Consider the following 16,345-nt stretch of genomic DNA (forward strand, 5'->3'; position numbering starts at 1 on the left):
TTCCGCAGCGCTTTACAAATTATAGAGGGGACTTGCACAGACAATAGACATTACAGCATAACAGGAATACAGTTCAAAACAGATACCAGGAGGAATGAGGGCCCTGCTCGCAAGCTTACAAACTATGAGGAAAAGGGGAGACACGAGAGGTGGATGGTAACAAATGCTATAGTTATTCGGACCAGCCATAGTGTAAGGCTCGGGTGATCATGTAAAGCTGCATGAACCAGTTAACTGCCTAAGTATGTAACAGTACAGACACAGAGGGCTATTAACTGCATAAAGTGAATGAGAACATTTTTTTTTTTTTTTTTTTAAATAGGCCACACAGGGATCCTTACATTAATGCATTGAGGCGGTAGGCCAGTCTGAACAAATGAGTTTTTAGGGCACGCTTAAAACTGTGGGGATTGGGGATTAATCGCATTAACCTAGGTAGTGCATTCCAAAGAATCGGCGCAGCACGTGTAAAGTCTTGGAGACGGGAGTGGGAGGTTCTGATTATTGAGGATGCTAACCTGAGGTCATTAGCGGAGCGGAGGGCACGGGTAGGGTGGTAGACCGAGACCAGAGAGGAGATATAGGGTGGTGCTGAGCCATGGAGTGCTTTGTGGATGAGGTAGTAGTTTTGTACTGGATTCTGGAGTGGATGGGTAACCAGTGTAATGACTGGCACAAGGTAGAGGCATCGGTGTAACGGTTGGTGAGGAATATGATCCTGGCAGCAGCATTCAGGACAGATTGGAGCGGGGAGAGTTTGGTAAGTGGGAGGCCGATTAGTAGAGAGTTACAATAGTCCAGACGAGAATGAATAAGTGAAACAGTAAGTTTTTGCAGAGTCGAAATTAAGAAAAGGGCGAATTCTAGAAATGTTTTTGAGATGCAGATAAGAGCGAGCCAGTGATCAGTGATCGGATGTAGGGGGTGAATGAAAGGTCAGAATCAAGGATGACCCCAAGGCAGCGGGCATGTTGCTTTGGAGTAATGGTGGAACCGCACACGGAGATGGCAATGTCAGGCAAAGGTAGGTTAGTAGAAGGAGAGAACACGAGGAGTTCAGTTTTTGACAGGTTTAGTTTCAGATAGAGGGAGGACATGATGTTAGAGACAGCGGTAAGACAATCACTGGTGTTTTCTAATAAGGCAGGCGAGATATCAGGAGCAGACAATAACAGACTGCAGCAATTGAGATTCAGCTCTGGACCCAGAGGTGAGTAAAGCACAGTTTTTTTCATTTGTTTTTTTTAAAGGGAACCTGTCAACAGGATTGTGCTCAGTAACCTACACACAGTGTCAGGTCGGTGCCATTATACTGATTAAAATGATACCTGGGACCTGAAATCCGTCTTGTGGTTGCTGTTTAATCTTTATTTTCAGTTTTGAGCTAATGATATGCTCATGCTCCAAGGCGGCCTGTTGGGGGTGTGGGGGGTCTTCGTGTGGTGCTCTCATTAGCTATTCACCAGTATGGCTTCTGACCAGCCCCCTATTTTCCATACTGTATATTACTATTGTGAGGTAAAAAATTATATATATCAAAATGGTGCCATAGCATTTATTGCTTTCCGATGGCTGGCACTGCGCAAGCGCCGCTGGCACCATTTTGCTGGAAAAAAAAATTTGGCTCCATCAAAATGAAATCAGGGATAAATGCTGCTAAGCAGGTGATGCCTTCAGTGCCATTTTGTTGAATGTAAAAATGTTTTTCTAACCCCACAATCGTATATGAAGTATGTAAAATTCAATGATGAATTTTTAAGTAGAGCACCACATCCATCCCCACCACAAGCCGCCCCGGAGCACAATAATCTCATTAACTGAAAACTAGAAAATAAAGATTAAGCAACAACCACAAGACAATTTCATCAACCAATGTATCATTGTAATCAGTATAACGGCGCTGACCTGACACTGTAGGTTACTGTGGACAATCCTGTTGACAGGTTCCCTTTAAATAAATCCAGCTGAGGGGAGAGGGATTTTATTCACAAAATTTTCACAGCTGTAATCTGCATCACATCATTTCTTTTTATTAAAGAAAATGCTTTCTTTCTCCCCAAATAATGACATAAAACAGCACCCAAAACCACCTTCTTACACAAACATAACATACAAATATTCTTATATTTTCAACGAATATGATTCTTTCTGCAGTATATTCTGCATATGATGAGATTCTTTGGTAACATTGCTGACCCTAATACAACAAGTTGGTGAAATGTAAAATAACTGCATAAAAGAGTAACTGTCATTTGGATTTTTTAATTTTTTTTTCATAAAATATTGGTACAAGCGCAGATAAGAAACTTTGTAATACATCCTATTAAAGAAAATTACTTCTCTCTTCACCCCCAGCCTCCTGATTTTTCATTCTCAATTTACTGGTAAAGGTACCGTCACACTGGACGATATCGCTAGCGATCCGTGACGTTGCAGCGTCCTCGCTAGCGATATCGTCCAGTGTGACAGGCAGCAGCGATCAGGCCCCTGCTGTGATGTCGCTGGTCGGGGAAGAAAGGCCAGAACTTTATTTCGTCGCTGGCTCTCCTGCTGACATCGCTGAATCGGCGTGTGTGACGCCAATTCAGCGATGTCTTCGCTGGTAACCAGGGTAAACATCGGGTTACTAAGCGCAGGGCCGCGCTTAGTAACCCGATGTTTACCCTGGTTACCATCGTTAAAGTAAAAAAACAACCACTACATACTTACCTACCGCTGTCTGTCCTCGGCGCTGTGGTTCTCTGGTCTGGCTGTGAGCGCCGGGCAGCCGGAAAGCAGAGCGGTGACGTCACCGCTCTGCTTTCCGGCCGCTGTGCTCACAGCCAGACCAGAGAACCACAGCGCCGGGGACAGACAGCGGTAGGTAAGTATGTAGTGGTTGTTTTTTTACTTTACCGATGGTAACCAGGGTAAACATCGGGTTACTAAGCGCGGCCCTGCGCTTAGTAACCCGATGTTTACCCTGGTTACCGGCATCGTTGGTCGCTGGAGAGCGGTCTGTGTGACAGCTCTCCAGCGACCAAACAGCGACGCTGCAGCGATCCGGATCGTTGTCGGTATCGCTGCAGCGTCGCTTAGGCTTCTTTCACACTAGCGTCGGGCCCGGCCCGTCGCAGTGCGTCGGGCCGAGGTTACCGACGCTAGCGTTGCCTCCGCCGCACAACGGGTGCAGCGGATGCTGCTTTTCAGCGCATCCGCTGCCCCATTGTGAGGTGCGGGGAGGTGGGGGAGGAGTTCCGGCCGCGCATGCGCGGTCGGAAAAGACGGTCCGTCGGCTGCAAAAAATGTTACATGGAACGTTTTTTGCGGCCGACGGTCGGCCGAAAAACGGCGCAACCGTCGCGCGACGGTTGCGATGTGTGGCAATCCGTCGCAATGCGTCGCGTAATGTTAGTCAATGGAGAAAAAACGCATCCTGCAAACACTTTTGCAGGATGCGTTTTTTCTGCAAAACGACGCATTGTGACGGATTGCAGTTAACGCTAGTGTGAAAGTAGCCTTAGTGTGACGGTACCTTAAGTTCTATATTTAGTGAAGACAGAGTTTGATAATGGAGGGATCAGATGTACAGTCCCTGCTCATTAAAGATGAAGAGGGGAGTTGGAGAGACACAGACATGCTATAACAAGTTTACCTGAAACGACAGCTATGCTTTAAATACTTTACATATAGATACAAAAATATAAAAGGCTTCTTTATTACGGAACCACTATTCGCTACTGCAACATTAAGGCTGTGTTCACACGTTGCGTTTTTTTCGCGGTTTTTCCCGATAAAAACGCAATAAAACCGCATACAATAAGCATCCCATCATTTAGAATGAACTCCGGATGTTTTGTGCACATGATGCGTTTTTTTCCGCAAAAAAAACGCATACCGCACAAAATCCGGACATGCTCTATCTTTTTTGCGGTTTTTTTGCGGACTTCCCACTCCAAAATGCATTGGGAAGTGTCCGGAAAAAACCGCGTCAAAAACGCGTCAAAACCGCGGCAAAAACGCATGCGGTTTTCTTGCAGATTTCATGCAGAAAATGTCCGGAATTCTCAGGAATTTTCTGCATGAATTCCTGAACGTGTGCACATAGCCTAAAACGTTTTGGTCTTTCGCAAGGGCGTTCTGAGATAAGGAAAATTGGGCTTTATTTTACTAAATCAGTGTACGGGCTGTGTCTGGCAATGCAGCTCACCATTATTCATTACTGGGAATAAGCCTTTATACAAGACACATGTGTGGTGCGGTTTCTCAATGTGTGCACATGGAATTCTAAAGAAAGCTGTCAAAGTCATAAGAGTCTTCTGAAAATGATATAAAGAGAACCAAAGACGCAATTCTACATTTTCTTGTAGAATCATTGCTAAGATATAGCACATACAAAACATTTACAATTCATTTCAGCAAAGTAATAAGGAGTTCAGTTTATTTTTGTATGTTGCAATCAGGCTACCACCAAGTGTCTTCATCCATAATAATCTAAAGGTTTCCCTTCTCCATTTTTCACGCATCCTTTGCTGGGGAGCCGAATTAAGGGTATCACTTTATAAACAAAACATAGAAGGCCATGGCAAAACAGGACAAAGCCACTGGTAAGTGCAGACGAGATCCGATCACTGCAGCTAGAAAAGAAATAGCTTACATTAGCCACATACATTCATCAAAAGGATTTATTTACCAAAACTTTTTCTACAGATGGTGCCGATTATGGCAGGATGTGCACACACTAAGTATTTGGTGCCAAAATATCTGCATCTCTTGGCAGGAAAAGAGCAGCAAAAAAGCTGAAAGAGTTGACATGCTGCAGATTAAAATCTGCAAGTCACAAATAAGCAACGTGTGCATGAGACTTCAGGATTTTCATTTACTTTGCTGGCATCAGGAAATCCTTCAGGTTTTGTAACAAATCTGCAACGTGTGCACAGATCCTGAAGGAGATCATTTATGGCTTCATTGCCGTTTACAGCACTTTATGCCTTACACAATAAAATCAGCCAAATCCATTCTCTTGGCATGTCGGCTTTAGTTAATAGTTGTATTCAGCATGAAGTAAAGGTACCTTCACACTAAGTGACGCTGCAGCGATACCGACAACGATCCGGATCGCTGCAGCGTCGCTGTTTGGTCGCTGGAGAGCTGTCACACAGACCGCTCTCCAGCGACCAACGATGCCGGTAACCAGGGTAAACATCGGGTTACTAAGCGCAGGGCCGCGCTTAGTAACCCGATGTTTACCCTGGTTACCATCCTAAAAGTAAAAAAAACAAACGCTTCATACTTACCTACCGCTGTCTGTCCCCGGCGCTGTGCTTCTTTGTACTGGCTGTGAGCACAGCGGCCGGAAAGCAGAGCGGTGACGTCACCGCTCTGCTTTCCGGCCGCTGTGCTCACAGTGAGTGCAGGAAAGCACAGCGCCGGGGACAGACAGCCGAAGGTAAGTATGAAGCGTTTGTTTTTTTACTTTTAGGATGGTAACCAGGGTAAACATCGGGTTACTAAGCGCGGCCCTGCGCTTAGTAACCCGATGTTTACCCTGGTTACCAGCGAAGACATCGCTGAATCGGTGTCACACACGCCGATTCAGCGATGTCAGCGGGAGAGCCAGTGACCAAAGAAAGTGCTGGCCCTCTAGCCCCGACCAACGACATCACAGCAGGATTCTGATCGCTGCTGCGTGTCAAACTGAACGATATCGCTAGCGAGGACGCTGCAACGTCACGGATCGCTAGCGATATCGTTTAGTGTGAAGGTACCTTAACTCTAAAACATAGCTCACAAATCTGTTTCTTATAGATGTGTTTGTGGATAATAATATATATATATATATATATATATATATATACACAGTAGAGACCAAAAGTTTGGACACCTTCTCATTTAAAGATTTTTCTGTATTTTCATGACTATGAAAATTGTAAATTCACACTGAAGGCATCAAAACTATGAATTAACACCTGTGGAATTATATACTTAACAAAAAAAGTGTGAAACAACTGAAATTATGTCTTATATTCTAGGTTCTTCAAAGTAGCCACTGTATATATACAGAAAGAGCCGATCAGCTGTTCCCAGAGTTGGCCAGAACTAATCAGTTCTGCACAGATCAGTTCCAGTTGCCGCAGACACTGGGAACAGCTGATCGGCGGGGGCGCTGGGTATTGCACCCCCACTGATCAGACACTGATAACCTATCCTAAAAATAGATCATCAATGTAAAAGTTGTGGACAACCTCTTTAATATTAAGTGTTAATATGCTATGCCTTAATCATAGCTAGTTATTTAACATGGATAGCAATAAAACAGCACATTTGTTTGCTCAGCATATCTATACATACTTCTTACACTCACATAACCACAGAACATCTAGAAAAACTGGAAATACTACTTCTAACAGTAACCAATGGTTTTAAAGTAGAAGCAAGACTGAACGGCGGGAGGCGTAATCAGAGATTGGGAAAGATAAAGAGACAGGAAATTACAAAATAAATATGGAATCAGTCAATAACCCTTACCTATTCAAAAGGGACACTCTTGGAGAGAGGGGAAAACAAACAAACAAAAACACAGACTTGTTGTAAATGTGTAGCCTGCAGCATCTGTTCACAGCATTCTGTTCGGCTATTTAAGGCAGTCCCATTAAAAATGAATAGTGCACATAATTGATCACCGCTCCATTCAGCCAATTCTTGAAAATTGTTGGACCCCAGCAACGCCTTGCCATACCATGTGGACAGTGCTTGATAATTTCATCCTACAACAGGACAATGACCCAAAGCACACCTACAAATAATTATGCAAGAACTATATAGGGAAGAAGCAGGCAGCTGGTATTCTATCTGTAATGGAGTGGCCAGCGCAGTCACCAGATCTCAAGCCCATTGAGCTGTTGTGGGAGCAGCTTGACCGTATGGTGCAAAAAAGAGCCCATCAAGCCAAACCAAATTGTGGGAGGGGCTTCTGGAAGCATGGGGTGAAATTTCTCCAGATTACCCCAGCAAATTAACTGCTAGAATGCCAAAGGTCTGCAATGCTGTAATTGCTGGAAAGGGAGCATTCTTTGACGAAAGCAAAGTTTGAAGGAGAAAATTATTATTTCAAATAAAAATCTTTTTTTCAAACATTGTCAATGTCTGGACTAGATTTTAAATTAATTTGGCAACTCATTTGATTAATAAAAGTATCAGTTTTCATAGAAAACACAAAATTGTCTGGGTGACCCTAAACTTTTGAACGGTTGTGTATGTCTCACCCACCCCCTAAAAAAAACCTTAAAACATATGAGAGGCTTACAACTTACAAATGCCACCTTCATAGTATGAAAATCATAAAAGAGAAAAAGAGCCTAAACTTCCAAATGTAACCATATTGTACTCAAATAAATACTATTTGCCATAAAGGTAGTTTTAGAAAAATGTATATATAACTTTATTAGTAATTAAGTACAAAAGCAGGCAAACAATAAGTGTGAATAATAAAATCAGAATCACTGGACAGGTCGAACTAACGATGATGCAAACAGGCAATGACCGGCTATCCATACAAACCAGGATATTCCACAAATTTAAAAATATATCAACACATTAATAGTAATGTATAAACAACATATATATGGGTAGCCTGAGTATAAATATTAGAAATAGGTAAGGTAAGCATAATAATAAAAATTGTATTCAAAGAACCAATCAAGTGCGGATCTTAATACCAGGGCTGAACAGGAGGCCTTACGAGTTCTTGAGGAGCTAGCGGGAGAAGTCTCTGATGTATCTACAGGTAATTTTCCTAGATCCATTATCCCTAGGTCCACCACATTCCCCTCCCTGTCATTATGCCCACAAATAGAAATTTTCTGCAAGTTGGTAATGCAGGAACTTAGGAATATCCCTACTGGGAGAATTAATGATAACTTAACGGGCATGCAGAGACAAGCACTTTCTGAATTAAGAGAGTTGTGTGATGTTGTTTTTAAGCCTGCTGACAAGGGGGGGGGGGGGGGAACGTGGTGGTCTTGCCCACTAGGATGTATGAACAAGAGGCCTTCAGACAGCTGAGGGATAAGGAGGCCTATTCCACCCTCACATACAATCCTGTCGCTTCATTTCAGAATGAGTTGCTGCGTATTCTTGAGTTGGCACTCTCTCGGGGAGTGATCACCCAAAAATTTTTTGAGGGCCTTTTTGCCCAGTCTCCAATAATCCCGACTTCCAAAAGGTTATTACAATAATTCAAACATTAATATCATAATACTTTAAACACACTGACTTACACACACACAAAAAAGAGGAACCACAGCCTGTAGAACCCTTGCCCGAAAGGTGAGATCAGAGGAAGAGGCCAGATCCAACCTATAGTGCTTATAGAAAGTTGAGGGAGACGACCATTTTGCTGCTTTACAAATTTGCTCTATGGAAACTTTCGACCTTTCAGCCCAGGAGGTTGCCACTGCTTCTGTGGAGTGAGCTTTTAATCCTTCTAGAACAACATTCCCACTCAACGAGTAGGGTAAACTGATGGCCTCTCTAATCCATCTAGCTATTGTACATTTTGAGGTCTTAAGCCCCTCACAAGGCCCTTGAAAAAAACAAATAAAGACATATTCTTTCTTCAAGTCTGTGTGACTGACAGGTACTCAACCAGACACCTCTTTACATCTTATGCGAAAAGTTTCACTTCCATCTTTTTGTACCAAGGAAGGACTACCTCCTTAGAAATCTGAAAATGGGTAGCTACCTTTAGCAGATAGAGTCATTCTTAAACCAGACCTGGCCTATCTTCCAGGATCTGTGTGAAGGCATGGCCTGCCGACAGGGCCTGAATGTCACTAATCCTGCTGGCTGATGTTAAAGCCACCAATAAAGTGATCTTAAGTGAGAGGAACTTAAGTGACAATGACTCTAGGGGTTCAAATGGAGAATTGATCAGAGGTGTTAGAACCAAATTCAAATCCCAGGGAGGAAATCTTTGCTTAAAATTGGTCCTATAGCTAGAGGATACCCTAACCAACCCAGAGATCCAGGAATTACCTGCCAGTGCAGAAACCTGGACTTTAAGAGTACTGGAAGAAAGGCCTTGTTCTAAACCCCTCTGTAGAAACTCTAGGATGGCAGTAATTGGAACCACGTCCTGCATCTTTGCCCCTGAGGAGGAAAGAAACTTTCTCCAGGTATTACTGTAGACCTTAGTGGTGAAAACCTTACTACTCTGAAGTAGGGTGAAATTAAATTAGGAGAAAATCCTCTGTCCCTCAATAACGCCCTCTCAAATTGCAAGCTGTCAAATGCAGATTGGCTACCTGAGGATGGTGCACTGGTCCCTGGGAGAGAAGGTCCAGAAACTCCAGAAGCACCCAAGGATTGGTGACCTACATTATCCTTAACCAGGACAACCACATCATTCTTGGCAAGAAGGGGGAAATTAGTATAACCCTCACTCTGTCCTCTCTGATGTTCCTAAGGACAGCTGAAATCAAAATTACTGGGGGAAATGCATAGACCAGACTGTGATCCCAAGGGAATGAAGAAAGCGTCCAGTAGCTGAAGACTCCCCTGTGGGTCTAGGGAACAAAAGTTTTCACCCCTCTGTTCTGACTGTTCGCAAACAGGTCTATGTCCGGGAGGCCCCACACACAATCTGGTTGATGACTAATTGTTTCAACACCCACTCTCCCTGCCTTAACTGGTTTTGGCTCAGAAAATCTGCTCTGTAATTTTTTTCCCTTTATATGGAGGGCTGTCAGTGAAATGAGTTAGTCCTTTGCCAACTGAAAGATGCAGCCTGCTACCTCCATGAAGGGCCTGGATCGGGTTCCCCCTTAATGATTTAGATAGGCTACCACTAATTGATTGCCCCAAAAACTCACATGGCAGCCCTGAAGTGAGAATAAGAGCTTTCCTATAGCCTTTTCTACTGCTAACAGTTGTTTCATGTTCGATGACACTACTATCTAGTGTCTTGTCCAAACTGCTTTGACTATGACATCTTTTAGATGAGCCCTCCATCCCTTTGGCTTGCATCCATAGTCACCATAGTATTCATGTTTACACAACGCACTCCCCTTATTAGCCACCAACTGAGGGATTGTGTGCTCTCTTGGGATAGTGTCATCTGCCACTCTAGATGCCCTCCCAGAGAAATCTCATTCATCAATACGTCCCATTGTTGCTCTCTGGTGTGAAACTAGGCCCAAAGTATCACTGGGATGTAAGAGATCAAGGAACACAGAAGGGGCATGGCTTTTCAGAGGGATATGGATGGGGACTTTCAACACCCATGATATCTCACGGATAATCCTTTCTTCCCGTCCTTTTTTCTTCTAGAAGACTACACTTCCATTTCTTGAAGTCCAATATGAGCTCCAGAAGCTCCTGTATGTTTTCTGTCTCTAGCATTGATTATTTTAAATTTAAGAGAATTCTTAAGTCATTTAAGGAAGTCATGAACCCTTCCATCTGAATTCCTCGGTGCCAACCGGAGTTTACTAGAATCAAAAAGATAAGGAATAATCAGTGCGTATTTTTTTTTACTCCTGAGATCAGTTTGGTAAACACTACGGGAGCTATTGCTAGCTCTTCCATTCGACCTCTATACTGAAAGTGCCTGAGCAGCCCATTTGTGGATACAGTACACTGAGGAACTTTTGGTGATCCTTGTGTATTGGAACATGATAATAAGCATCCTTCAGGTCTAAAACTGCCGTAAAACATTCCGAAAAGAGTATTTTCACAGCTGGTTTTATTGACTCCATGTTGAAGGTCTGAGTTCTCAGGAATTTGTTCAACTTTTTCAGGTTGATGATAATCCTTAAAGTTCCATCCGGCTTTCTCACCAGAAACAGCGGGAAATAAAAGCTTTTCCCTTTCTCCTGAAAGGGGACCTCCGAGAGGACTGTTTTTCTTACCAAGTCCAGAACTTCGTACTCTAAGGCCAGTTGATCTTCCTGTGAGGACTGCAGGTGAATCCGGGCGAAATTTGTTTGGAAAACTTCTTGGAATTCCAGTTTTAAGCCTGTCTTTATTAGGCTGATGATCCAGTTGCTTCCGGAAATCTTTTCCCAGGAAGGAAGAGACAGCATTCCCCCCACCTGACGGAACGCATCACTGGGAGGGTTTCATACTGTCATGGTGGCGTGTTCCAAACAGAAAGACTCTACCATTCTTCCTTCTATCCTGCCATTTGTCCTCATCTCTGTGGGGTCTCCTCCGATTAAATCTTCTGCTCTGAAAGGACTTCTTATAAGATAGGATAGATCTCCTCTGAAGGCTGGAGACTGGTCCTCCTTGCTGGAGCCTCTGCTCTGCTGAGCGGACCTGCCGCTTCTTCCATTGTAGCGTTCACTGCTGCCACTGTCACATTCACAACACCATGAAGTCATTTAGGGATCATCATGCTGCCGCACCATTCGCTGCTGGTGTTGTTGCGGTTGCTGTTCTGGCTCCGGAAACTCCATTTTGCCTGGTGAGACCGCTGGAGCTTTAGACAGAAAGCTCTCCTGTTGGTTTCATCGTTTTTTTTAAAGCGGGACCCACCAACAGCGTGTTGCCTTCTGGCATCATCCAGCACCATCCCTGGAAATCACTTCTGGTCATCTGACCCTGTCACGCGTGCTTCATAAGAAAGCGCCTTTGCGCAGTTAGAGATGCAGGGAAGCCGATAAGCCACTGAACATGGACCTGCGGCTGCCCGCTCTCACTTACCCATGAAGGCCCCCTGGACCCAGTGGTGGCGCTTCAGGATCCTGCACCAGCCGAGGCAGGGGCAATCCCGCTGCATGAGTCGCCCTGGCCAGGCCTGGAAACTCCTGACATGCATCTTTAAACTTCAGGTACGCCCACTGAAAAGGTTCCCCATCAAGGACATTAAACTAGCTGATGTGAGGGAGACGTACCACCCTTTTATTCTGTAGTTTTCCTGTCCTTGAAGGGTAGATCGCTTCAATCCATGGTGCTGTCATGGGTGAGAGAACAAATAGTACTATAAGGTCTACAAATAACTTGACACTTGCAGTTAATAGTTACCAAATCATACAACCACAGGAACAACATAAATAATACCATCAGACCATGAGAACATATACCTAGACACAATTACAGTAGAAAGCAGTGGTCGCCTAGGGACTAAGGGCACCAGAAAAATCCGGATCATGTGCCATGGATGCCTGCAGCGAGAGATGACACTAGTTCAGGAGGCTTACCTTGGCTGACAGTGATCTGAAAAATACAGCCAGAGTAGCTCATAAGAAGCTTCTCACTTCAGGGTGTTTACCGAAAACAATGAGTGTACACTGTATTTAGTGGATGGCAGCCCTCCACATTCTGACTAACAGAGGGAGACGCCCCATAATATGCTGAAAATTAGAAATCTAAACTAAATAAATAATGTAGCATCATAAAAAAAGTTCTGTTTATTTTTTCCAGAAACAGTGCCACGCCTGTACATGGGCTGATTATTAGCCAAGAGATATAATATTTAAATTGTGAGCCTCAATAGGGACAGTGATGATGAGGTCTGTAAATCATTGTGTACTTGACGTTAAATTAGGGAGTAAAACAAATAAAATAAAAATGACCAGGTCTATGGATAGGCGTAGTGCTATTTATGGATATAAAACAGATCCTTTTTTCTAATGCAGGACAATCCAATTATTAAGCAGCTGGCAACTCTAGTAACAGCAATTTTTGAAAACCTACACACTTACCCTTATAGAACACTCCCCATACTCCTTTCTTCTCCGACAAAAGCCAGGAACGTAAACGTGGAACCTTCCTGAAATATGCGCAGGTACAGACAAAAAGCAGAGCAAAGACCAGGAGTCCATCCAAGGTGTAAGCTGAGAGGAAGAAGGATTGGAAATATCAAACATTTAAACCTGAACACTAAAATATTTACATTAAGTCCCCAACATAAAACCACTTTCTGTCTGCATTTTCTAAAATCAGGTGTTGTGCTATTTAGAGAAGCAGGCCCTCAGGCCCCTGAGGAAGCCACACTTGGTTGGCGACACGCGTTGTGCATCCTGCCCTGTCATGTGCGTTGACTATATTGATCCAGGCCACCATGCTCGTTTTCTGATTAACATCATAGGCATCCTAGCTTATTGTAGGTAGGTACTGCTTTCTTCTCCTCTTTCATTAAGAGGTTTCATCAAGCACTTTCATGAATCACAAATTTTGTGTTCCAACAGGTTTACAGTTCACCTATTCTCTTAAGTGACTGCTATTTTTGCTTTCATTTTTTTCCTTTACATACTTACCTACTACTATGTGGATTTATGCATGTTACTGATAGGCTTGGGCATCTGATTATTTTATACTAGATGGTGGCCCGATTCTAACGCATCGGGTATTCTAGAATATGTATGTATATAGCAGCCATCACAGGCAGCATCAATAGTATATAGCAGCCATCATAGGCAGCATCAATAGTTAAAAGTTGGGGACACACAGGGTTAATATCAACGATAACTGAGTGCGTTACCCGCTGCATAACGCGGTCCGTTACCGCTGACATTAACCCTGTGTGAGCGGTGACTGGAGGGGAGTGTGCGGGCGCCGGGCAATGACAGGCAGATGGCGAGACCAATCAGCGACGCGGGATTTCCGTTACGGAAGTTGCAGACAGAAAGACGGAAGTACCCCTTAGACAATTATATATATATATATATATATATATATATATATATATATATATATATAGAATTTAGTAGTACTAAAGCTGGGTATATTGCTTTATTGTGGGTATTCCAATACGTGGTGATAGGTACGGTTTGTACATATTTCACATATTACTTAATCAACTTGGGTCCCATCTAGGATATATTGAGAGGGCTTGTCACCCTATTTTGGGTAATAGTATTTGTAGTCATGCTGTTGACTTTTTAATTGTAACTATTTTATAGTATTTGTAGTCATGCTGTTGACTTTTTAATTGTAACTATTTTATAGTATTTGTAGTCATGCTGTTGACTTTTTAATTGTAACTATTTTATAGTATTTGTAGTCATGCTGTTGACTTTTTAATTGTAACTATTTTTTGTAGCGTGAATCAATGAGAACTTATAAATTTTCTCTGTTGATTCCGTTATATATAGCATGTCTTTTTTCCATTTTCCTTCTACAGTGGGGAAATAAGTATTTAATCCCTTGCTGATTTTGTAAGTTTGCCCACTGACAAAGACATGAACAGTCTATAATGTTAAGGGTAAGTTAATTTTAACATTGAGAGATAGAATATCAAAAATAAAATCCAGAAAATCACATTGTATAAATTTATATGCAGTTTGCAGTTAGAAGTAAGTTTTTGAGACCCTACCAACCATTAAGAGTTCTGGCTCCTACAGACCAGTTAGACGCTCCTAATTAACTCATTACCTGCAATAAAGACAGCTGTCTTATATAGTCACCTTTATAAAAGACTCCTGTCCACAGACTCGAAACTCTACAACATGGGCAAGACCAAAGAGCTTTATAAGGATGTCGGGGACAAGATCATAGACCTGCTCAAAGCTGGAATGGGCTACAAAATCATAAGTATGACGCTGGGTGAGAAGGAGACAACTGTTGGTGCAATAGTAGGAAAATGAAAGAAATACAAAATGACTGTCAATCAACATCGATCTGGGGCACCATGCAAGATCTCACCTCGTGGGGTATCCTTGATCATGAAGAATAATAATAATAATCTTTATTTTTATATAGCGCTAACATATTCCGCAGCGCTTTACAGTTTTGCACACATTATCATCACTGTCCCCATTGGGGCTCACATTCTAGAATCCCTATCAGTATGTCTTTGGAATGTGGGAGGAAACCGGAGTACCCGGAGGAAACCCACGCAAATACGGAGAGAACATACAAACTCTTTGCAGATGTTGTCCTGGGTGGGATTAGAACCCAGGACCCCAGCGCTGCAAGGCTGCTGTGCTAACCACTGTGGAAGAAGGTGAGAGATTAGTCTAAAACTACACAGGGGGGACTTGATAATGATCTCAAGGCAGCTGGGACCACAGTCACCAATTAACCATTGGTATCACATTACGCTGTAAAGGTTTAAAATCCTGCAGTGCCCACAAGGTCCCTCTGCTCAAGAAGGCACATGTGCAGGCCCATCTGAAGTTTGCCAAAGAACACCTGGATGATTCTGTGAGTGATTGGGAGAAGGTGCTGTGGTCAGAGGAGACAAAAACTGAGGTCTTTGGCATTAGCTCAACTGGCAGTGTTTGGAGGAAAAAAAATTCTGCCTATGAAACAAAGAATACCATCCCCACTGTCAAGCATGGGGGTGGAAACATTATGTTTTGGGGTTGTTTCTCTGCTAAGAGCACAGGACTAGTTCACCGCATCAATGGGAGATTGGATGGAGCCATGTACCGTAAAATCTTGAGCGACAACCTCTTTCCCTCTGCCAGGACATTAAAAATGGGTTGTGTCTAGGTCTTCCAGCAAGACAATGAACCAAAACATACAGCCAAGGCCAAGTGGCTCAAAAAGAAGCACATTAAGGTCATGGAGTGGCCTAGCCAGTCTCTAGACCTTAATCCCATAGAAAACTTATGGAGGGAGTTGAAGCTCAGAGTTGCCAAGCGACAGCCTCAAAATCTTATTGATTTAGAGATGATCTACAAAGAAGAGTGGACCAAAATTCCTCCTGACATGTGCACAAACCTCATCAACTACAAAAAAGTCAGACTGCTGTGCTTGCCAACAAAAGTTTTGCCACCAAGTATTAAGTCTTGTTTTCCAGAGGGATCAAATACTTATTTCGTATTGCAAAATGCAAATAAATGTATATAATTTATACAATGTAATTTTCTGGTTTTTATTTCTGATATTCTATCTCTCAATGTTAAAATTAACCTACCCATAAAATTATAGACTGTTCATGTCTTTGTCAGTAGGCAAACTTACAAACTCAGCAAGGTTTCAAATACTTATTTCCCCCACTGTATATGTTGCTCTCACTTGCTATTGATGATCCTGTATTTATTTAAAGCGGTGCCCTCAGACCCCCCCTTTTACATTATCATAGGAGCAGAATAAACCAGAGACAGCCAACGTACCTAATTTACAATAAAGGGATCGGAAATTTTACTGGACAAAATAAAAAATCCCGATGCATTTTTTTTCCAGCATTTTTTGATGGATTTACAACGGAGTTCTCAAACACAGAAGTGAACAAAAGGATATTTATTAACAAGATAAATGAGGATCATCGACAAATGCTGTTTAAAAGGGTCTTCCTTATGGTCAGGTTGCCCGCCACCCTATTTCCTGTTTCCCAAGGGCAGTGCATTCCTCAAGATTCAATGTTTGGGCTGGTGGCATGAACTGTACTTTCTGATGTTGCTAGCAGAGGCAT

General features: G+C 42.8%; 1 protein-coding gene across 2 annotated transcripts in view; it reads right to left on the bottom strand.

The window, feature by feature from the left end:
• Positions 1–2,005: 2,005 nt before the first annotated feature.
• Positions 2,006–16,345, bottom strand: part of TMEM167B (transmembrane protein 167B) — a 55,198-nt gene continuing 40,858 nt past the window's right edge. Inside the window, exons 2-4 of one of the 2 annotated variants that reach the window (XR_011319225.1) lie at positions 12,687–12,818; positions 3,499–4,616; positions 2,006–3,073 (exon numbers count right to left, since the gene is read on the bottom strand). Coding sequence is in view for 1 of the 2 variants with exons in the window: in XM_069756494.1 (XP_069612595.1) it covers positions 4,534–4,616; positions 12,687–12,818 (215 nt within the window). In the remaining variant the exon portion in view is untranslated. Of the gene's footprint in view, positions 3,074–3,498; positions 4,617–12,686; positions 12,819–16,345 lie in introns of those variants that run through there. The other variant, XM_069756494.1, reaches the window with a different exon arrangement.

This window comes from Ranitomeya imitator, chromosome 3 (genome assembly GCF_032444005.1).
Source record: "Ranitomeya imitator isolate aRanImi1 chromosome 3, aRanImi1.pri, whole genome shotgun sequence".
Classification (NCBI taxonomy): Eukaryota; Metazoa; Chordata; class Amphibia; order Anura; family Dendrobatidae; genus Ranitomeya; species Ranitomeya imitator.